This window comes from Tauraco erythrolophus, chromosome 2 (assembly GCF_009769465.1).
Source record: "Tauraco erythrolophus isolate bTauEry1 chromosome 2, bTauEry1.pri, whole genome shotgun sequence".
In the NCBI taxonomy this organism is placed as follows: domain Eukaryota; kingdom Metazoa; phylum Chordata; class Aves; order Musophagiformes; family Musophagidae; genus Tauraco; species Tauraco erythrolophus.
The window spans coordinates 30,372,595-30,394,909 of NC_141466.1; the positions used below are offsets into that span (position 1 = coordinate 30,372,595).

At 41.3% G+C, this 22,315-nt stretch overlaps 1 protein-coding gene across 3 annotated transcripts in view; it reads left to right on the forward strand.

Annotated features, from left to right (window-relative positions):
- The first annotated feature begins 2,422 nt into the window (after positions 1-2,422).
- Positions 2,423-22,315, forward strand: part of MDN1 (midasin AAA ATPase 1) — a 104,039-nt gene continuing 84,146 nt past the window's right edge. For 2 of the 3 annotated variants that reach the window (XM_086631283.1, XM_086631284.1), the window contains exons 1-12: positions 2,423-2,521; positions 8,259-8,485; positions 9,100-9,324; positions 10,859-10,966; positions 11,044-11,236; positions 13,229-13,441; positions 14,711-14,842; positions 16,314-16,417; positions 17,954-18,068; positions 19,744-19,931; positions 21,018-21,099; positions 21,793-21,888. In XM_086631283.1, coding sequence (XP_086487409.1) covers positions 2,423-2,521; positions 8,259-8,485; positions 9,100-9,324; positions 10,859-10,966; positions 11,044-11,236; positions 13,229-13,441; positions 14,711-14,842; positions 16,314-16,417; positions 17,954-18,068; positions 19,744-19,931; positions 21,018-21,099; positions 21,793-21,888 — 1,782 coding nt within the window. Of the gene's footprint in view, positions 2,522-8,258; positions 8,486-9,099; positions 9,325-10,858; positions 10,967-11,043; positions 11,237-13,228; positions 13,442-14,710; positions 14,843-16,313; positions 16,418-17,953; positions 18,069-19,743; positions 19,932-21,017; positions 21,100-21,792; positions 21,889-22,315 lie in introns of those variants that run through there. The other variant, XM_086631285.1, reaches the window with a different exon arrangement.

Here is a 22,315-nt window from a genome sequence, read left to right on the forward strand (position 1 = left end):
ACAAAATCCAACACTAGAATGAGAAAACTCTTACATCAAGATAACAAATGTAGAGCTCTACCAAGAGAAGTAAGAAATTATCTGTCCCATAAACACACATCCTGAAGATGTTGTATCTTTCATTCACATGTATCAAATAAAGATTCTGTAAGGAAATTTTGGTATGAAAACAAGCATGAACAGGTTATATGAATGTACCTCTCAACCAGTTAAAATAATCTGTTTTGATACTTCTGCTTTCCTTTCCGCTGACCATTTAACAACAAGATTCCCCTGCCTGACACCGCCAGCCAAGGCAATAACGAGCAGTAGCAGGGAAGAAACGTTTTGCCTGCCACAGCACATGCACTATCCGCCACAACAGCTATTGCAGCGCGACTTTACAAGCACACACGCTTCTGGCACCGACACATGGGCACCTCTGAAGCGAGAGCAGCAGCCTGCCACACCGGAGCACCCACCGCACGGAAAAGAGCACCGGGAAAAGCTCGGCTGCCGGGGCAAGCAGAGGCACTGACCGGAGCCGAGCAGCAGCCTGCCAGTTCAGAGGCAGCGGCCCGTACCCGCTCACCAGGCCTCACCCCCCCCGCACGGGCGGGAAGGGGCTCCAGCCCGCCCCGATTCCTCTCACGGCGGAAGCGCCCAGGTCCTCCGGGGGAGTCAGGGCGGGAAAGCCGCCGATCGCGGCCCGGGAGCGGCACCGCAGCGGCCGCCGCGCCGGTCGCACCCCGCGCCTCACTGCCGCCGGCGGACCCGGGCGGGCAGGCTGCGCTCGGAGGGAGGGGCGGGCAGGGCGCCGGAAGAGCCGGGGGCGGGCAAGGCAAGGCCGGGCCGGGCCGAACCGAACCGGGCGGCGGGACCCGCGGAGCGGTGGGGGGGGAGGGGAGCGGCACCCGCGAGGGGCCAGGCGGCGCCAAGCCCCCCGCCGAGCCGACGGAGGAGGGGAAGGGAGGGGAAGGGACGGGAAGGATGGAGACCGCGCTCGGCAGGCCGCCACGGCCCGCAGCCCTCACCCACCGGTCAGCCCCTACCCGCGGCACCCCGCAGGTCGCCGCCGCCGCTGGTCCCGCAGGCCCGGCGCCGAGGGGGCGGGGCTCCGGGCCGCGGCAGCCAACAGCCGCAGACGCACGGCACGTCCGCAGCCGCGGCGTCAGCAAAACCCGCCCCCCGACCTGGAGCAGTTGGCGCCAAAGTGAGGCGCGTGAGAGGGCCTCGCCCCGCCCCCAGCCATCGCCCCGCCCCCCCGCCCCGCCCCCTCCCTGCCTCGCGCCCGCGGCCAGGCCCGGCCCCGCCCTCAGCCGCAGCCGCCTGGCGGAGCCCGCGCCCTCCGCTCGGCGCCGAGCGCGGGAAGCCGCGCCGCCCCCTGCGCGCCGGGCGGGGCGAACCTCCCGAGCCTCGGGGGCCGCAGGGGCTGCGGGCGAACCTCCCGAGCCGTTGGGCCCGCCGCGGCCACACGGCCCTCATGTTAAAGGCCGTAGCGGGTGGAAAGGGGAGGGAAGCGGCCGCAGGAGGCTGCCGGGGCCGCGTTGAACGGCACGGCCGCAGGAGTGACACGCTCGCTCACCTGGCGAGGGTGAGCGCCGTGCCCCGCCGCTGCGGTGGGCTGGACGTGAGGCTGTTCCGACGGCTGGCCCGGGAAGCCCGAGGTTCTAAGTCCGGCTCTGAGCGAACCCGCTGTCAAGCCCCTTTGGAAACGTCGCTAGTGCCTTAAATCCGCACTCGGGCTTCGTGAGCTGGCTGCGGCTGGCCGAGGGAGTTGGAGAGGGTGCAGTGGAAACGCTAATGTAATGCCGGCCTTCCTCCTCCCGAGCCCGAACCACCTGCTCGGGTTAGTCACCACTCGCGCTCGCCCTCGGTCAGGACTCTTTGATCCTGAGACCCAGATTCGAAAGGCTTCGGGGCAAGCGCTGTGGCTTGCGGCCCTTGAGCGGGCCCACTACCGGCGAGTCCCGCAGCAGCAATGGCCGTTAACTCCGCGGGCAGCGGGGAACAGGGCAGGACGAGGGCGCAGCAAAGGGAGCCCTACTCACGAGAGCGTCCAGCGCCGTGAGAAAGCGGCGAGACTGGCACCGCTCCCGAACGGAGCCATCCCTTGCGGCGGGGGTGAGGGGGGCGGCTTCTGGGAGACTGCACCTCCCGGGGCGCGGTGTCCCGGCGGCCGTTCGCCGAGCGGAGCGGTGCGCGCCGGGAGCTGTAGTCCACCGTGGGCGCCGTCACGTGAGAGGCGGGGACCGGCCGCTCGTCCCTTCGTCCGCGACGTCGCGGGCGCGTGACGGCACCGGCGAAGCGGAAGCTGGTGCGGAGCTGTGCGCCTGCCTCGCGCCCCACGTGCCGCGGCGGTCCGCGCTGCCGGCGGTCGGGCGCGCGGCCCCTTCCCTGCTCCCGCCGCTCTCCTCCGGTCCGGCGGCGGTGGCGGAGGAGGATGGCGGACCTGCGGTTCCGGCTGGCGGAGCCGCTGCAGCTGGTGGCGCGCAGGAACGAGAAGAGCAGCGCGGAGCTGAGCCGGTTCCTGGCGAAGCAGGTGAGCGGGCGGCGCGGTGCTCGGCGGCAGCTCCCCGGCGACCGCCCCTCCTGCCTCCGGGCGGGTCTCGCAGGGTCTGTCCAGGTGGGAAGGGGACGCACCGCGCCGCCATCTCCTCCCGGCAGCTTTGTCTGCTGCCCGCGCCTCCTGGCGACCCCTCCCACCCCTCCGTCCTCGGGCGGGCGGCGGCTCCGCTGTTCGGGAGCAACTCCCCGGTCGCTCCGTGTGCGCTTGTTATGGGTTTTTTCCCCTCCGCGTCCCTTCCAGGGTTGTGCGAGTGGAACCCTGTGAGGTGGGTCCTCTCCTGCCCCCCGGTGCCCCTCCTGTTGCGCTTCCTGAGGAGACGTTTTGCCTCGCAGTTTAAGTCTTCAGTATCTTCCGTGTCCTTTAGGGCGACTCGGAAAGCGGGATGGCGAGGGATGGCATGTCGCTAGCTGGCACTGCGGCAGTGTCTAGTCCCGTAGCTGCAGCACGTTGCCCTGGTGCTCTTTGCATGTCTTCTTAATTGCCGTAAAACAGCGTGTGGGGTAAAAAGACAGAGGACTGGTTTTTCTAGGGTTTGCGTCCTTTTTATAATCACAGTGATGCTGGAGACGTGTTCCTGTTTTCAGTGGTTTCATGCTTTGGCTGCCTGAACTGTGAAGAGCACACTTGCCTTCTAGGAGAGTTAAGGCCTAACTCATTTCTGTCTGTGGAATACTTGAAGACATGTGAAAACAAGCTATCAACACGTCAGATGTTATATTATTGATACTTTTCATGATAGAGCTTTTGAAGCCCCTGAGTTGTGTACACACTTTGGGGCTCAAAATCTGTATTTCTGTTTGTGTGTCTAGATGTCTCAGTTGTTTGAAGATGAAAAATCTAAATTATTGTATTTTTTCCAAGATACTTGCTTTCAGTCTGCGTTACTGTCTCTTAGTTACAACTGGGGAAGGCTTTCATACTGGTAGTCAAGGTTCTCTGCTGGAAGACAGATGGCTTTTTCTTCTGTCACTGCAAATCATAGGATCAAAGTAAAATCGACATGGGTATATATTCCTGTGTTGGAGAGTTGATGCTAACTGGTGAGAAGCAGTAATGAAGAGGAAAAAAAAAAAAACAAAACCCAGTGAGAAATAGAGATGGGGATGATGCAGATACATGGTGAGGAGACAGATGGAGCAGTGAACCAGAAGTGAGTCACTGAGATCTGAGACTGGGAAAGAGACTGTGCCCTTTTCCCTTCTGACTTTTGAGATGTACTTCACGTTTAAAAATCTTGCTAGGTGGAAATTACTGAAGAGTGATTATGTACAGAGAGTCTGGAACAGCACATTAATGCACAATGACACGTTCTTTTGAAAATGAGTTGCTGGATCCAAGCTTGGCAGCTACAGATCTAGGAGTATGTTAGACTTACCTGCCACTAAACAGCCATTGGCTCCAGTCGTGGTACCTGATTTCCTACCAGTTGCTTTGTACGTAATTTAGGAAGCATGCATTCTGGAAATCTAGAGCTCTCTTTGCTCTGCGGCTTCACTGTGTCTTTCCAGCAACTTATTTCTTCAGTATTATGTAATAATGGAATGGAACTTGCCCACGACTGCTAAGTAAGGAACAGTCTTTTGAGATTCATAGTAAGACATTGCTTATGTGGTGATAGAAGATCTTGTTCCCTGTGCTTTAGTATGTAATAGAAATGGAGCCTTTTCTGTAGAGTATTTGTGTGCCATTAACTCTGCAAAGGTACAGCAAATTTCTGTGTTCTTAATAAGGAAATGGAGATTAAAAGATTTCTAAAACGGTCTTTGTTTCCTGCCTTTCTGTGGGTTTTTTTTGGATAGTTTAAGCAAACTGTATAAGCAGTAGGGCTCCACAAACTGCTGGAATGTGCTTTTGGTTCTGTGTGTTACGAAAGGTTTATTGGAATCAAAATGTCTTCCTGTGTAGAATTCCAAATGCAGATTTTGTGCAAATGCATGTATTTTGGCTCCCTGTGATGGTGTAATTTCAGTAGAGGAGTTTGTTAATGTGAAGGTTAAAATGCTAGCAGGAATAGAACTTTAGTGCAAAAATATCATTATTCATTTCTGCCCCTTACATCTGCCATTGTGCATATTTGGAAAGAGAAATAAAAAAACATCACCCTTTTGGATATTTATTCTGTTTAGTCTATGGAACCATCTTAAGTGAACTGTGTATCTTGGGCACGTCATTCTGGATCTCTTGTTTTATTCTGTTGGTGTTTTAGCTTGGGATCCTTCATTTTGCCTTTCATTTTTGTATGTAGGAGTGAAAATTGTTTTAATAATAACTCCCAAGCTCTTATTTATAGCCCTTCAGTCTTAGCATTTGATGTTGAGAATTGCCTTTATTCCTTTTTTTTTTTTTAAATAAATGTAGGAAAAATAGGTGACCTAGCTGTCTCAGATTCACCCAACTACTCATTTGCTGTTAGAAAAATATCCTGACAACTAAGGCAGACTATTTTTTTTTTCCTAAATATGACTTCAGCTTTTTATTTGAAAGACTAATTAGGCTTTACTTCATGTAACATTATAAATAAGGGAAGATATGTTACACTTTTGCTTCCATCCTGGAGTGTATTCTCATCTCCTTCTGCTTTTAGTTTTTGAAGAGCTGTGGGTTTTTGGAGACAGTATGTTAATAAATACACTGATACAAAGTCAAAGAGAACATTGTTGCTATCCTTGAAGGAGCAGTCTGTCCCACTATCAAATACAATGTGCTGGAGGAGGTGTAGGATGTTCTAGCTTGTTCTACAGGTAGTTGAAGCTGTCCTCTCCTTGTGAGACTGTGTATCCCCCTGCCTATTTATTTTTTTTCTTGAACCGTGTGGGTTATACGAAGAGGGCAGGCTCATGTTTTGCTTTGTCTTACTGAACTGCACAGCTGCCACAAAGAGTGTTCCTACTCTATTTTCTTTTCGCCTATTCCCAAGGCCGAGTCACACCTTTCTCTTGCTTCTCTTATCCTGAACCTAGTGAGTGTGCTGATGTGGAAAATCTGTGCAACTTTCCCACCCAGTGGAAGACTTTGGAAGAATTAATTTGGATCATCTTGCCAAATTGATTTCTGCACAGATGTACAATGGTAGAGCTGTTGTGTGAGGGACTGGAGCCCAGAACATGTGTTCCTGTGTTGGAGGGGAAGAAGGATTTCCCATGCATGGCCCCTGTGCTCTCCCACTCTTTAGCAGTATCCCATTGTAAAATCTCTGTATGGTGTAATGTTCTGTGGAAACATCTGTGAGCCACAATCAGAAACGTGGCTTTTGCGTGGGCCCGGATTGTTCCTTGCTGTGAACCTTCCTCTTGGTAATCTTGGGTTTTGGATTAAGTCAGTTCATAATAAAGATTTCTGTACCTTGTGAGCACTGAGTAAATGTACTGTGCAGGTTGGGAAGGAGGTGTGCAACGCGCTGCTAGAGGAGCAACTGGGATCATGTTTGACTCCAGGTCTCACTCCTAGCTGTGCGTCTGTTTGATGTCTCTTTCATTAATAATAGACAATGTGTGTATATATTCTGTATCTGGAGGGACAGTCTTTTGTGATGCTTCCTCAAAGCAGCTGTTTGGAAGCATGGGCGCAGATTTACTATCCTGGATTTGGACACTAGAATTAATACTTTTCAGATCAGCTGTCCTTTGCTACTGATTGAGAAGGCTGGGTATTTCACAAAGTCGCCTTTAGTTAAAAAACTCCTCTGACAGTTTTGTTCTTTTTCCATAACCTTTTTAATTTAGGGTCTGAAGTCAAACAGACAGTCTCTTTGTGGAATGAGGACGTTGCCACTGTGATTTTTTTTTGAACAGTTTTATTTGTCCTAAGGGTACTACACACAATTATTAAAAAAACTACTTTCTCTCACAAAATTGCTAATGGAATGGATTCGATGTACACTAGTCATGTAACTACAGAATTTTAGTGAGTTGGTCACGTTATTTACTATTTAATTGTTAAGGGTTCCTTCTATTTGATATTGAAAGCTCTGGTTAATAAATTAAGCAGCCTGTTGTGCCTTGTTTGGGTAGCCAAAGATGCAATTGATTTGGAAACTGAAGGGTTTTTTTATTGGAGTTTGTCTCCAATTCTTTTGAGCCATGCTGCCTTTGAACAGCTTGTCAATCGTTTTGCCACTCAAAATCTGATCCCCTCTAATGAACAGTGCCTTGCTTGCTCTGTGATGAATGCAGACCTTCAGCTTCATTTTTAAAATTATTTGTAATGCTGCTCTGATAGAAGAAAGGAAGATAAACTTATATTGTGTTTCGTAAAAATAAACACAAAACATGTAAGAAACGTTTGCAATTAATGTGATGCTTTCGATGTATATATTGTATATACTACAGTTTCCCTAATTTCTTATGTGCTGTTAGGGAGAGAATGTCTTTTCAAATTCAGAAGGAGACCCAAGGAACTTGAATAAGTATTTATGTATTCAAGAGGGATGTCAACAGTGGGATAACCTTAGGTCACCCTTTCAAAGGCAGCCTGAAGGACCTCTTCGGTCTTTTTAGCTGGTAACAATGAAACCATCCCATCTGCAGGCCCAGGAGCAGGTTTTACCTGAGTAATGAAAGTCTAGGAGAAGGAGAAATTGGCTGCACGTGTTGCTAAAACGAAAGACTACCTGAATCACAGAATATTTCTGTAGGGATTTAGTGAAGTCCTTCTTTTGTTTGGAAAGCTGCTTTGCCTAGCTGTATTTACAACTGTTTGCCAAGATAGATAAAATAGTCTTGATAGGATAAGGGGTCACTCAGCCAGGGAAGGGAGAGTGGAGCATCAAAGTTACGAGCAAAACTGCTCCGGTACAAATTCATACTCCTGATTTTTCACAAATCAGAATTACTTATACTGCATTACGTGCTAAACATCATGGAAGCTGAGAGATGCTTGGGTAATAACATAAGCTCAAAGATCAGAGAAATTTAAGCTTAAGAAATGAGAAATGGGTTGTTTTTCTTCAGTAACAAAGTTAGGAAGGTTGGGGGGCATGTGAGGAGAGGCATGTGTGTGGATTTTTTTTGTGTTTGTGGGTTTGTTTTTTTTTCTTTTTTTCCTAGCAGATGGGAGTATGTTTTCCATCTATTCTAAAGTGTAGTATTTTGTTTTGCACTAGAGGGCTGTTTTTACATAAAAGTAAAAAAAAATGTCAACTTCAAAAACTGCAGATACATGCTGCTTCTTGTCAAGAGCATAGCAATTATAGTGAGCAGTGAGAAATACAGAAATAAGGTTGTGATCATGATTGATTGAATGCTGCTTTTTTTGAAAAGAGATAGTGAACATGATGCAACTCAAACTTTTTTTAAGAACTCCAATTCTTAAATATTTTGTGGCTCTTGTGAGATCGAGCCGTTGAGATCAGTGGGAATTCTATTAATGAAGATATATTAGTTGTTATAACACTTTCCTAATTTTTTTGTTTAAAAATAATAAAAATTATTTGCTTTATCTTTCAACTGTAAAATATAATTTAGGATTTGGGGACTTTTTTGTAGTTCTTATTTAGTGTGTCATTCTGCATGTCGCTCATTGTGTTTCCCATTTTTTTTTAAATATGGAGAGCTGTGTCAAGTAAGTACTTCCATTGGGAATTTTAGACTCCTTTCTGTTTTTTGAAAGATTTGTTCCCGTAAAATTCACTGTGAATCCTGCATGAATAGTTCTGAAGTTAAAAGTCCAAATCATTTCCTGTCTGACCTGAGCTTACCTTCCATTCCTCTAGATTTGGACTCAGCAGGATCGGCAATGCATCCTCGATACTTTAGCGCAGTTGTTACTGGACAAAGAATGTACCGTATTGATTGGCCGCCAAGTTCGGCCGATCTTGTTGGATTTGTTGGAAAGAAATGCAGAAGCCATTAAAGCTGGTGGCCAAATCAACCATGATCGGCATGAAAGGCTGTGTGTAGCCATGAGCAAGCTGGTTGCCGACCACCCTGATGTTTTGCCGTGAGTAACGTAATGTCTCTTGGTGCCATGTTTGAACTTAGGGAGCGTGTGCTTGTCAGTGTTCACTGGTGATGAGAGGTGGTGTTACGATTTGGACTGTCTCCCACAATAGCAAATGTGTTGTGAAAGAATAATGTAGAAAATGTGAGTCTCAGACACAGCTTACTTAATTAAATTATGTTGTAAGATCTAATGTGATTTTCATCTTAATGATCAGAAGCAAAGCAAAACAGCTAGCATGAAAATTGCTCACAACCAAATTCTCTGCGTTTAATATTAGAGCTGTAGGCCAGTAGAATACAAAGTTATGTAAGTAAGAATCAGTGTTACTTTTTCAGTAAATGAGCAATCAAAGAGATTTCACCAAAGGCAGTACTGTTTCCCCTTGATAATTAAGTAATGATTTCTGATAAGGTAACGTATCTGTTGTCAGCTGATTGCTGAAGTGGTTGTCTTTCCCAGGTGTGGACAAAGTTAAATATAGGCCTTAGTTCTCAGTATACTGTCAATTACTGTCTCAGGACCTCTGTCCTGATGTTTTTATTAGTGGCTGTTTTCCTTTCCTCTGGCTTAGATGTCTGTGTTCCATCTCTCCCTCCCTCTTTCTTCTAAAGATTTGCTTTAAGATATTTTAAGAATACATCACCAGTTTTCCAGAGGCTTTTCCTGGAGAGCTCAGATGCAAACACAGTCCGATATGGGCGCAGAAGAATGAAGTTACGGGACCTCATGGAGGCAGCCTATAGATTTTTACAAAAGGAGCAATCAATTTTCCGGGAATTATGGGACTGGAGTGTGTGTATTCCACTCCTAAGGAGTCATGACACTTTAGTTCGTTGGTAAGTTAAACCCTCCAGGTCTTCTCTGTTGAAAAGATGTATCTTTAACTGTATTTAACAATGTTTACATGCAAGTAGAAAAGAATCTTCAAATAATACCAGAAAAAATCTGTAGCAATGGTATCTGTACCTGTGCTTCCTACCTGATCTTTTGAAAGCTGTAGCGATCTGTCACAGTGAAACTTAGGCTGGCTCTTAGTCATGCTTAAAGCTATGGTCTGGAGAATCTTTTCAAATAACTTCCGTTTATCCAAGGTGGATTCATGGGAGGTGGTAAATTTATCACTTCATCTCTGCTGTAGGCCTTTTGGTGTATTGCATGCATTCTAGTGTGTTATCGTAGAAAATAGTAGGGATTAATCTACTGTCACTCCAGCGTACATTACAATGATATATTATGCTGTTCTGCACTGATACGCTGTTAATGAGACGTTGTTTTTTGGTTGCTTGTGTATAGACATCACAGTCACTGTAAAACTTGGCTTAGTTAAGCTGCACTTCCTACTTGGCATTGTCACAGACTTTGCATGTTGTTTTGGTCAGATGTTTCATGTCAGGTGTCTTCCTGCAAGGCTTCAACCTAATCACAGGATCTACCTTAGTTATGTGAGTAGTAGCATTGATAGTGCCTTTTATTAATTTAAGAAAAGGTTTTTAATAGTTGTCTTTTTTTTCTAAACATAAATTCAGAATTATGTTAGTAACACCTGATTTTAAAATAAGGTGTATAATTTAGGAAGAGCAGCAACAAGAGTGTTGTCAATCTATCAGCCATTTATGAAGCTCTTCAGGATAACATACACTTAGATAGTCGTTGAAAAAGAAACAGAATTTCTAATTCATTTGCTGGAATTTGTTTACCTGATGTTCAGCTAATTAAGTAAGTGAATGATCTGCCTTTTAAATTTTATCCTGAACCAATCTTTTTCTGGGAACTCTTTTTCTTCTTCCCTCCTGTCAAGCTCATTGAAAGCTTTGTTCTTGGAAGGTAAAACCAGTGGTATAATAAACAAAAAGTGTTTTATGATTTGTAGTAAATGTCCTTCTGTTTAGATTATGTAGTAATGAAGTCAAGACTTGGGAGTTGTTGGCTTCTTTTAGCACTAGTTCATTGTGTTAGGGTTATTGTAGAAACAGTGTGAAATAGAAAGCAGTTTTGAAAGGAAAATGATAGGAGAAGGAAAAAAAACAAGCAAAGAAAACCTGATTTTCATTGTCTCATAAGTTTACCTTCATTTATTTGGGAAAGTGTCCTTCTTTACTATATTTCAGTTGATCATTTGGTCCTTCAGAGAGAAAGGTTAGCTTGTTGGTGTACAAATGACAAAGTATGCCATGATAGAATTGCTTTTCTCGGTTCTGAGATAGTTCTCTAATCTTAGAGAATGTTAAGCATAGCACTAAAATAATTTCTATGAAGAAAGTTTTCTGCATGTTTTCCCAAACTTGATATTTTGGTTTGCAATTGACAATTGTCAAACTGAATTTCTTAAGACTCTGTTTTGACATGTTTTGTTCTAAATATAATTTTTAGGTATACTTCAAACTGTCTTGCTCTGGTTACATGCATGAATGATGAGCATAAATTATCTTTCCTGAAGAAGATATTCAATCCTGAGGAGCTGATACATTTCAGACTGAAGTAAGAACTTTTAAAATCTCGAACGGTTTGGTTTTGTTGATGGCTTTCAGTTGAGTTAATAAACATGGCTTTCACAGGTTACTAGAAGAATCTCAGCTGCAGAACGTGGAACAAGCCCTTGTTTTGGCCAATCCAGACTCCTCATTTTGGCAAAAGGAGAAAGAACTGCAATATACACAAGGACATATTGTATCGGGTGACCTCTCTGCAAATGTAGTAGCTGTATGTGGTATTGTGCTGCCTAGACTACAGATTGTTTCTGAAGAGCAGGTATGTAACTCAGGGTTAAAGCTGTACCTTTTGGTTTTGGGTTTGTTATTTTAAGAATCCCTAAATGCAGTGAACTGACTTTATTTCCTGCTTAAATGATATTGTGATGCTACTGGTGATGTGTGTCTCTCTAGGTTTCTTGATGTGTGCTGTAAGCTAGTGTGGCATAATACAGACACTGCAAAGACGTTCTGCAGTGGAATTAAGCAATGAAGGTGTAATAGTGCTGTTCATTTAATCTTCGTGTAGCAGTTTTTATGAACATACTGCAAAAGACTATTCAGCCTTACATAGTATCTCCAAAGTTAGAGTGATATTCCATAGCTGAGCAAAGCCAGGATCTGGCACAGTCGTATTTACCTCCGCGAAGTAGTTTTTTCTGCTATGCAGACATCTTATAAACAGCCTTTCTCCAGACATGTTTTTGGTTCTTTTCCTAAAACAATAGAAAGCAAGGCTGCTACTTACTCTTCTAGGAGATAGAAGAAGGGGAGAGAAAGTGAACAAGAACTTACTTTCTCCACTTGAGTGAAGTGTGATGCAGAATGTAGTGCCTTACAGTTTTAGGAAGTCCATCAAAGGCATAAACAGTTTAGAGCAAACAATATTCAACCTTTTTTCTCTTGAGATCCTCTTCATCTTGAACTGTTCAAGTTCTTTATAGCTGCAGCCAGTATTCTTGACTGTGTTTCTCATTTAGGTACAGTTTTAGCTCTTAGCTATTTCTATTTAATTTTGTGACACTGATCTACAAATGAAGGTCAAAGAAATGAATGACTACCAATGTCTAGAATTTCTTGAGTAGCGGAAGCAAGGAAAGAGGAATTTCCTCCAAAATTCTACCCCCCTCCTCAACTTCTGTAGTTGAACTTGCTGTATTCTAGCTTTTTTAATAGAATTGAAAGTGTGGTTTGAAATTCAATGCAGCAGGGGAAACTGTACAGCTGTTTAAGGAGATTCTTACTCCCATGCGAGTGTCATTGCTGCTGCAGCTGTGCTGAAGCTAGACCATGCTATAAACTGAATTGCTGAAAGGATGCTCTGTTTATGAGGGAGAACTTCCCCAAAAGGCATACTTTTATTTTTTTGATTGCCACAGATATTTCACTGATCTGGTATAAAGTGTAGTTCCAATTATGCTAGAGAGGTTCCAGTTACAGCTGACGAGGTCTGCTGAAGAGGTAGGAGCAAACTGTGAGGAAGAACAGGTACTCTTAAACTAGCATTGTTACCAGAGAAGTACATGAAATTATGTCTGAAAAGATCATCAGACTTAAAGGCAAGACACTTGTTTTGGTGCAGCGTGTGCGCTGATTTCTTTTCTCTGTGCTTTTTGGCAGGAAAGCACTTAATTTTTGTGCCATATACTGATATATAAGTGACTGTAGGAAAGTCAAATATATGGAGAGTATCTTTAGCATTGATTAATTACCATTCAATAAACTACATTAATTGTGTTTTGAATAAAATAAAAATGTTACTGAATTTACCTGTTTTTTTCCATGCACTGAGTTTAGTGATCTTATACTTTGGCCTGTGCAGGAAGAAGTAAATGCAACAGTTAATATTCATATTCACATAATCTAAAGTTAACAACTATTTGATTTGTCCTGTGATTTGGATCCATTCTGATGACTTAATTTCGCTTACGTTGCAAATTGTATTTGATTGATATGTGTTGTGAATGAATAGTTACTATGCCTGTACTGACAACTTAGTGTAAACCCCCTTTGGGAACAAATTGTACATATACTTTATTAAGTGTTTCACCTATAATAGATTTTTGAAGAAGTCTATTTTAATATCTGTCACTGAATACAGCTTTAGAATCCTTTATTTTATTTGATATGTGTTGACAGATCTACAGGCCAAAATTTTCTAGTTGTCAAACTCACTTTAATAGTTGTTCTGTGTTGTACGACCTGGGGGGGGGGAAACAAACTAGTAACAATTTGTTAACAGTGTAGTAACTCAAATTTTATGTTTGAACAGGAAAATAACACCAGCCATTTTGTTTTGGTTGAATCTGTCGTCACAAATCTTCAAAACCTTGCTATTGCCGTGGCATATCAGAGTCCTGTCCTATTAGAAGGACCAATAGGATGTGGCAAAACTTCTTTAATTGAATATTTAGCAGCTGTTACGGGAAGAGTGAAGCCACCTCACATTTTGAAAGTCCAGCTTGGGGATCAAACTGATAGTAAGGTAACCAATGAAATTGTTTTATGGTTGGATGATCAGACAGAATTTTTACTTCAAGCATGGATTTAATTTTCTAAAAAGATAATGTTTAACTTTTTACCCAAAGATCCCACAACCCCCACTCTGTAGTATTGGTCTCACTATTGATGAGAATAAATAAATATGAAGAAAAATCACAGTTAAGCTTCAGAAGGTTTTAAATTCTGTGCATAATTCTGCTGTGTCTGTTTCATTCAGATTATGTTTTATCAGGGTTTTTCTATGTGGAAGTGCCCTATTGATTTTTTTTTTTAATTAAAAAAAATTGATTTGTATTGAAGAAAAAATGTTTCTGAAATGACTCAAGCTGGTGCTGAAGGCTGTAGGGACACTTATTTCAGTTTAAGTAGCTAATGTCAGCTTAATTTGATCCCAGTTTTTTGTGGTAAAGGTAAGATGAAGTAAGATCCTGAGGACACTTGCACTTACATAGCAGTGATCTAGCTCTATCTGTAGAGATAAAAGCAGAGTTGGAGATAATTTCACATTCTTCTGGTTTTAGATGTATAACTTTTGAACCTGAATTGATTTATGTTGTTTGGCTCGATTTATATTTAGTTTTTCAAGGTGGGCAGTATCTACTGGAAGTGCTATTTGAAGATTTTTTTTTTATTAGCATGCATAAGCACCTTCTTTAGTTCCATACAACAGCCGATTTCACTATCTCACAGCTGTTCTCCATAAGAGTATCTTTTAATATACATGAGTAAGACCACTGTGTTAAGAAAAAGTGATAAAGTTCAAGGTACAAAATATGTAGGAGTGAAACCATAAACTTAATTATTTGAGGAATGCTTAAACGTGGAAGTTACAACTTTACAGAGAAGCAACATTTGACTTGTTTTGTATCATTGAATAACTTGCTTTACAATTCCTCTTACTAGCTTAGTCACAGACTTTTCAAAAATGTAAAATAAAGTTCAGTGCAATCCTAGACAGTTTTGTATGTTATGCTGTTGATTGATTGTTAATTACGGTTGCACAGCTCTGTAAATTCACTTCCAGTTACCTGGTTCACTTTACTATGTTTCAGTTAGATTATCGTAGATGTGGAGAGGTGGAACTTTTTTTTTCTTAATTAAAAAAGTGTAATGCTGGGCACAGATTACCAGATGGACTTTTTAGTAATGTGGAGGCTAAGTAAGTGTTACTTATACCAACTTTGGTCATTTCTGTAAGTATTTAAGGGATGTAATGAGCAGGTCTGTAATTCACTGATTGTTTCCACCGTAGACGCTGCTTGGTATGTACCGTTGTACAGATGTACCAGGGGAGTTTGTGTGGCAGCCTGGAACCTTGACACAAGCCGTTACCAAAGGTCATTGGGTACTTCTGGAGGATATTGATTATGCTCCTCTGGATGTGGTATGTGGGTTCATGTTTGCTGTAAAGTACTATTGGTCTTAAGGCCTGTACTGGCAATTTTTGGAGTGTATTCACCATGAGTTCTGCAGCAGCATGCTGAAAGTGCTGCCCCTTTAAAGGGAGTTGAAAAAAAAAAAAAAAAAAGCCTGTCAGTCTTCATTCACACTGGATTATTTTTTGTCATTCGTTGTTTTAGAGCAGTCATGATGCTGTCACTGATGCCAAATCTCAGTTGATTCGAATTGATACTGAAGTCTTTTAAATCATGTTTTAATGTTTGGAAACAAAAGTATCCCCAAACACTATAGAATATTGTCACTGTATTAGACTGATGTTGTTAATTTTTTTTTTTTTTAGTATTTCGTTGATTTGGTGTGGCATGTGTTTTTTTTTATTCTTACATCTGACTTGGACCTTAAAAATGCATTGTTACATTAGGCAGTGTACGTTTTAACAGATTTCCTGTTTTCAGCTCCAGAATGACTAGTTAGACTGTCATCCTTCCCTTTTGAAGTAATGGCTACTGAAGGCATGTCTCCTGCAAGAACAATATCATAGAGATGTTTTGCTGTATAGGCCTTCTGGATATTCTGCAGATAGTTGTTTTTTCATGACTCTTCTGTAAAGCATCCTCTGTGTGACTAAATAACCTGACAGCTTGTTTATTGGGTTGTAGGGTCCTGAAACATAGGGAATTTATAAGAAAGTCAAAAGATACTACTTGTATACACTAGACAGTTTTTCACTGCCAGAGGGTCACGCACTTATTTGCTTCTGAGGACTCAACTCATTGCAGTCATCATAAGCATGCCCTGAGTAATATCCTGCCTTCGTCTCTCCCTTTCTTCAGGTCCTCCCTGCGGGCATCCTGTCTCCTTTCTCCATATCAAAGTCTCTGTGCTCGCCTCCCTCCGTGCTGAGGGATCGTTGTGGTCCTACCTCACTTTTTTCCTTACACCATTAGTACTGTCCTTCTGCATGGAAGGATAGATTCTGTAAATATATACCAAATTCTCCTGGTGGTAGCAGCGTATACATTGAAAAATGTTGATGTTTGAGAATGACATCTTTGAGATGCAAGTCATCTGTGTTCAGGAAGATAAAGAAAATAAGGCTTCTGACACGAAAGTGTCTAATAATTCAGTTGACAATTCAAAATAAATAGTTTTGATTTGGACTTCAGTGTAAAGACTGCCTTTTCCATTCTCTTATCATTAAATTTGGATACAGGAGAAAGAAGATAGGTAAACATTGCACCCGTGACTTCCATTGCTAATTATAATTAGTGAGGACTCCGCAGTTCCTGTTAGCATCATTTGGAATTGCAATCTGTGGGAACAGCAGTTGCTGACAGTGTAGAGGTGCTCAGTGGAAGTGCTTCAGCGTCTCAAGTGTGAAATGAGTGTGGATGGGTGTGCTATCTGCTACAGTTTCACCAAAAAAAAAGTATAAATTTTCTTCTCTTCTCCAGATCTCTGTGCTGATTCCTCTGTTGGAAAAAAGAGAGTTGCTGATTCCTGGTCGTGGTGACTGTTTAAAAGTAGCGTCAGGATTCCAGTTTTTTGCAACAAGGAGGTAAGCTTCTAGAGTTAAATGAAATTGAGAGCATGGATATCCTGTTTTTAAGTCAAAGGCAGGAAATGTAAGGTACATGTGGAGGAGTATTTTGGCAATTTCCAGTTAACAAGCAATAGAAGCTGTAGAAGTTGTGAAAGGAATTTTTTCACTTTAGAGCAACCTTATATTACTATTGGGTGAATCCAGTCTTTGTACAGAAAGATCAGTTCAACAAGGCTGAAGGAGTGAAACTTGCTGGCAGAACCCTACAAACCCAACCCCTCATCAAAACAAAATACCTCTTCAGAAATTACTATGTGAAGAAGGTTTGTGATTCATATTCACAAGGTGTCTTGACTTGCTAGTTTTAACAGCACCTCTGTAAAATACTAGTTTTGCTGATCTTGGGGTAGTTGGTAGTCTGACTATTGAATGATTAGTTTTCTGGGTTTTGGTTTTTTTTATTCCACCTCCTTGAGCAGTTGTATACTTGTGTTCCCTAGAAGATGATTTTTTAAGTGTTTCATGAATAATTTTAACTGAACCCTGCATCTATAACAAGATAGTTATTTAATTTGGGAATCATGAAAAAAAGAAATGAAGAAAATTTTTAAAGAAAATCTGATTTGTGAAAGTCTCATATGTTAACATAGATGTTTGTAATATTTTCTAACCAGAAAAAGATTTAAGGTACTCTCCCTGCTGGGTTCACTGTAGTAATGGCTCATGCATCAGATGTCAAAATATCGTCTTGTATATTAAGACACAATATTATATCAAGATTAAAGGTTAGGATATCTAGAAGGGAAATGGTTACATGGTTTTCAAGTGTTTTGTAGTTTACTTCAAAGCCTTTAACAAATTTTCCTGCTTTTGTCTTCCATAAATTTGTTCTTTTCTTTGATTTCTCTCATCTATTTTTTCTGGAATTTAGTCTTTTGAATTCAACTATCTTTTAGTTGCCTCATTTCCTAAGATTTTCTTCTTCTGTACACTTGATCAACTGTTTGTATAGCAGCAAATTACAGTTTCCATTGGGCTAGGTAAAGCAGATTCAGTAAGTCTGTTGCAGTTTCCAGCTGTGGAATTCATGAAAAGGACTGAGCCTGAAGAATGAGGAGGAATAATCCCCTGTGATGGGGTCAGGAACTGGAGACACTTTTCCTACATCCCTGCAATAAAGCACAGATCCTTTAGGATCTGTGGAAGATATTTCCTAGTTTACTTCTGTCAGGCTCCTCTCTTTACAAAGGACTCTGCAAGTTGCTTCTGATAGACTTAACTTACTGTCAGTTGTCTTTCTGCAAGTATCTCTGAGGAGATTTTGCGCTACAGGGGGAAAAACACTGTGATAATAGAACAGATAATTTGAAAAGCAGCATTAGGCAAGGTAGGGTATGTGACAGTACAGTGGCAAACAGTGAGTGATCTGTGCGTGCGCATTATGCTGTAGCAGCAGTATGTAACATGTTCTGTGTGCAGGAATGCACCGAAAATGTTGACTTCTTCAGCAAGACACAATACGCTGTGTTTCTTTCTGTTGATTTGATTTAGGATATTCAGTTGTGGCGGAGGTTGGTACAGACAGCAAAGCAGCCACGCTGCTCTTTTGGATAAGTATTGGACCAAAATACATCTGGATAACATGAGCAAAGGAGAACTCAAGGAGGTATGGTGTGTGTTGCTCTGTTGTGACATGTGAATAATTGTTTCCAGTAAGGGCAGTAAACATTTTTCAGTATTCAGTCACATTTATATGTGATCCTTATTTTTATCTCCAAGTTCCACAGTACACTCTTATCACTTCAGATTTATCCTGCTAATTTTGAAGTAAACAGGCAGTTTGTCAGGAAAATTTGAAGTGAATTGGGCAAAGATTCCTGGAACTTGCCCTGGCAAACACAATTCTGCTTTGAATGGGTCTAAGAATCAAATTACTTTGTAATTTTTTAGCCCACAGAGATTTAAACGGAGAGAAAAAGAAAAAAAAGAAAATTGATTTTACTCTAATCCTGAGTTCTAAGCTTTGAGATTAAGTAGTTGGTTGGTTATTAATTACAAATAACTGCTTCTCTTGACATCTTTTGTTAGCATCTCTAGGGAATGTTTGCTTTGTGTAGTCCTTCAGAAATTAAAGAAGCCTGGGGCTTAAATGAAAATAGAGATTCTCCTTGTGATACAGAGCTCAGAATAGGATCTGAGTTTAAAAGAGCCTTGCCTAAGGGAAGAGGAGCTTGAGTAGTCTCTAGCAGAAGAGTTGAGGAGAAGGTTCTGGATATTCTAGAATGAAGAAGATAGTTTTTTTCAGTAGGATTCATTCACTCCTTGGAACTTGTTCAGCAGCCAGCACAGTTATGGGTGGCCTTAAATATCTGTGTGGTTTTTCCATTTTGTCATTTGTCAGCTAATTGTTAGGAATGGGGCAAGAACAGCACTTATTTCGTACTTGTAGATTTTGTTGGAAGGGAAGCAAGAAGATGCATGGGGAGGAATTCTAGGAAGCTCACTGTTGGCAGTATTGAAAAAGGCTATCTGTCCGAACTGATGTTGAAAATTACCTCCAGAAAGGACCAATATTCAAGTAAAGCTTGGCTGTAAAAACCTGAAGAAAAAAGGAAGCTTTGGTGCTAAATGTGTCATTTACCACTAGATTCTTCCTGGATTTTTGTAACTTTGTAGCTCAAGTCACAAAAATACATAAATCAAATACTGTGTAAGATTCTGTAGTAGTAGAAGAGGCAGTGGTAGAAACCACTCATTTGTTTGTCTTGAAAATAGACTCATGTTCTTCTGGTTAATCTTAAAACCCAGTTTGGCCGGTGTTCCTGGCCTGTATCCATGAAAAGCTTACTTTGTGAAGCAATAATTTTGGTTGGCAAGCTTTAGTGGAGAGAACTGAGCTGAAAGAAAATCACAGAACAAAAATTAGCCCCTAACGTGTCTTTGTCAGCACAGTCAGTAGACAACTTGAATACTCAAAAAGTTTAGTCATAAAAAGGACAGGAGGTAGGAACTTTTGTTATCAGTTATAAACTTGTGTGATCATGATTTGGGTTTAGATAGGGTTGAATGTACCTTTTTGTTTTTCCTGTTGGTATTTGTGCAAATGTATTAAACAAGTTAGAGTAGAGTTGAGCTGGCAAAACTCACTTTTGGCATCCAAATTGACAAAATACAAGTCACAATGACTTTTATTTTCTTCAAATGAGAGATTCCAAGAGAGCAGTTTTGTGCAGCTTGCTAGCTTGAGTATCTAGTGAAGTGTACCCTATCAAAATTTGAAGGGCTGGCGGTTTCCTTCGGATGCTAAAGGTTGGTTTGTTTGTTTTCATTCTTTTTTTCAGGTTCTGCAAAGGAGATACCCTAACCTTGCCCTTGTAACTGATCACTTGCTAGACATTTACATTCACCTTACAGGAGACAAGTATCAGGCATCAGAAAACAGTTCTTCTGTCTCCAGGCACATACCAGAAGATTCATCAGGATTAGAAAATAAGAAACCAAATCTGGAAGGACGAGAGCTGTCTCTAAGGTTGTCTTGTCTTGTATGTTTATTAGAAGGAAATTTAGTTAGCTACCTGCAGAGATAGAAGAATAATCTTTGTTATTTTTCTTATTTTTTTTAATAGTGATAAAAGTTTGAATAATTAAACTGACGTTTCATAAAAAACTGGAAAAATCTATTTTTCTTTTTAAAATAACAATTAATATATCTTAAAAAAATCTCAGTCTGAATCGTTTAGGACTTCCTATTTGCTATACTTTTTTTTTGAGGAAAAAATGCAGGTTTTGTTATATGTAGTACTGAGTTGTTATCAAGCCATATGGATTACTCCTAATTCATTTTAACACAAAACATGAGATCTAGTTAAGAACCGTTGACTAAAATGTACTGTATAATCTCACAATAGTTGGTGGATAATGTTTTCAGCAATTTGATATATTTACTTATCTAGATAATTTTTATATAAGGCACTCACAGCATTCTAACTTACAAATGACTGAAAATACCTGGATCTGTAGTGTAGTAAAAATTTCAGAATTTTTATGATGAAATGCAGCTTGATATTCAGTTATTTCTTCCTCTCATACCAAATGTCATTTCTACTCCTGTGGAATTTCTGTAACCATTAGTGCTTTGTGAATTAGTCAGTAGGTGTGGGTAGTACCTAATATTTTTGTGACGCATAAGAATGTCAGTAATATTTAAACCAGCAGCTGTTTTTAAATCTACAATTAGATGTTTCCTTTTCTTACCTTTCAGAAGATTTTGTTGTTGATAAGGGATCAGTATCTTGAAAAAATAGGGTTTTATACCTTTCTGGATGAAAAGCTTGCTGCTTTTCATTTTTTCAATTTCGTAATTACTGTATGGTTTAATGGAATATGTATTATTTATTTGTAAGCAACATATCTGAAAGTAACACTGTTGGTCTTAATGTGCTCAGCAACTCTTTAGAATTAGCATCTTATTGGTATGTGTCTTCCCATGTACAGCTTACACAACAACTAATGTGCGATTGCCAAAAGGTGACATAATGACTTGAGCTGAACATGAAAAAGAAGGGGCTGTGCATTTTGTCTTGATCGTATCAAATCTTTTTGTTTTGCTTTTTAGAGACTTGCTGAATTGGTGCAGCAGGATTGCTTACAACTTCGACAGTAATTCTTCAACCACAGCAGTGAATATTTTTCAGGAGGTGCGGTAAGACTTGATCCACAGATTGCGTACCCAAATTCTAGCATTGTCTCATAAATCTTAAAATACTCTGTTTGGGAATGTGAGACAGGAATTTATGTTTAGATTTATCTGAAGCAATTGGAATGGTTGGAATGGTTGTGATCCATCTATGGGAGGCCTTCCTTACTACTAGGGAAATTGTTTGCAGTAATGTGCTGCAAGCCTATCCAGACTTACTGCTGTTATACGAACAGTATACTGCAACATAATTTTTACTGATATGAGCTGGAATTTCATAAGACTGAGAATAAAATTTGTAAGATCTTTCCTTTTTCTTGTAATGGGAGGCTTCTTTCCTGCTTTCCTATGTATCAGTTTATATTCCAGGTTTGGAATTTTTTGAATGTGCATCAGTCAGAGGTAGTTTTAAGACATGAGATCTTACAATGTTACTTCTTTCTCTGGTTTGGTCCATTTATCTAAAAATAGCTTCTGTGACTGGGCATTGAAAAGTTTTTACTTTCAGTAGAGAGTTTAGAAGTTCTTATTACATCCTTTTGAACACCATTGTTTAACTTGATCTATGGACAGTGAAATAATTTTATTTACCATGACTGGACTGGATTCAGCCTCCTGTAAATTAAGATGGTACTTGTCAGCTCATATCATACAAAATTTGTATTGAAGAAGCTGGTTTGTTTCCCCTTGACAGGCATTAGACTGTTTCACAGCTATGCTCTCCAGTCAAGGGAGCAGACAGAAAATGGCAAAAGTTATTGGAAGTAAACTAAACATTTCCAAGAAAAAGGTATGTTGAGCTATAATTAACGTGGTGTTTATTGGTAATATTTTATAACTTGCAATTTTTCTAGTGATTAATTTAAACGCGTTCTGCTTTTTTTTTTTTAAATTATGCTTGTCTCTGTCCCAAATGCTTTTTTGCTCTCTGTACTATTCCAGGATCTACGTTTTTCTCCTGTTTTATTTTCAGCTGCATTTTTTTTCTGAAAGTTCCAATGAACCTGTTTCAGAGCAGGTTGCAAATGGCCTCGTCATGCAAAAGAAGGATCACACAGCTGGAACTGCACAGTTGCCTAAGCACATGATATTGCTAGTTGTACAGAGTAGTAAAGAATGTGTTTTTTCTTTGGCAGTTACAGTGAACTTTAATCACTTAAACAAAGAGATCAGAGAGAAACGTAATCTTCCTCACAATGATTACTTGTTCTGTAATC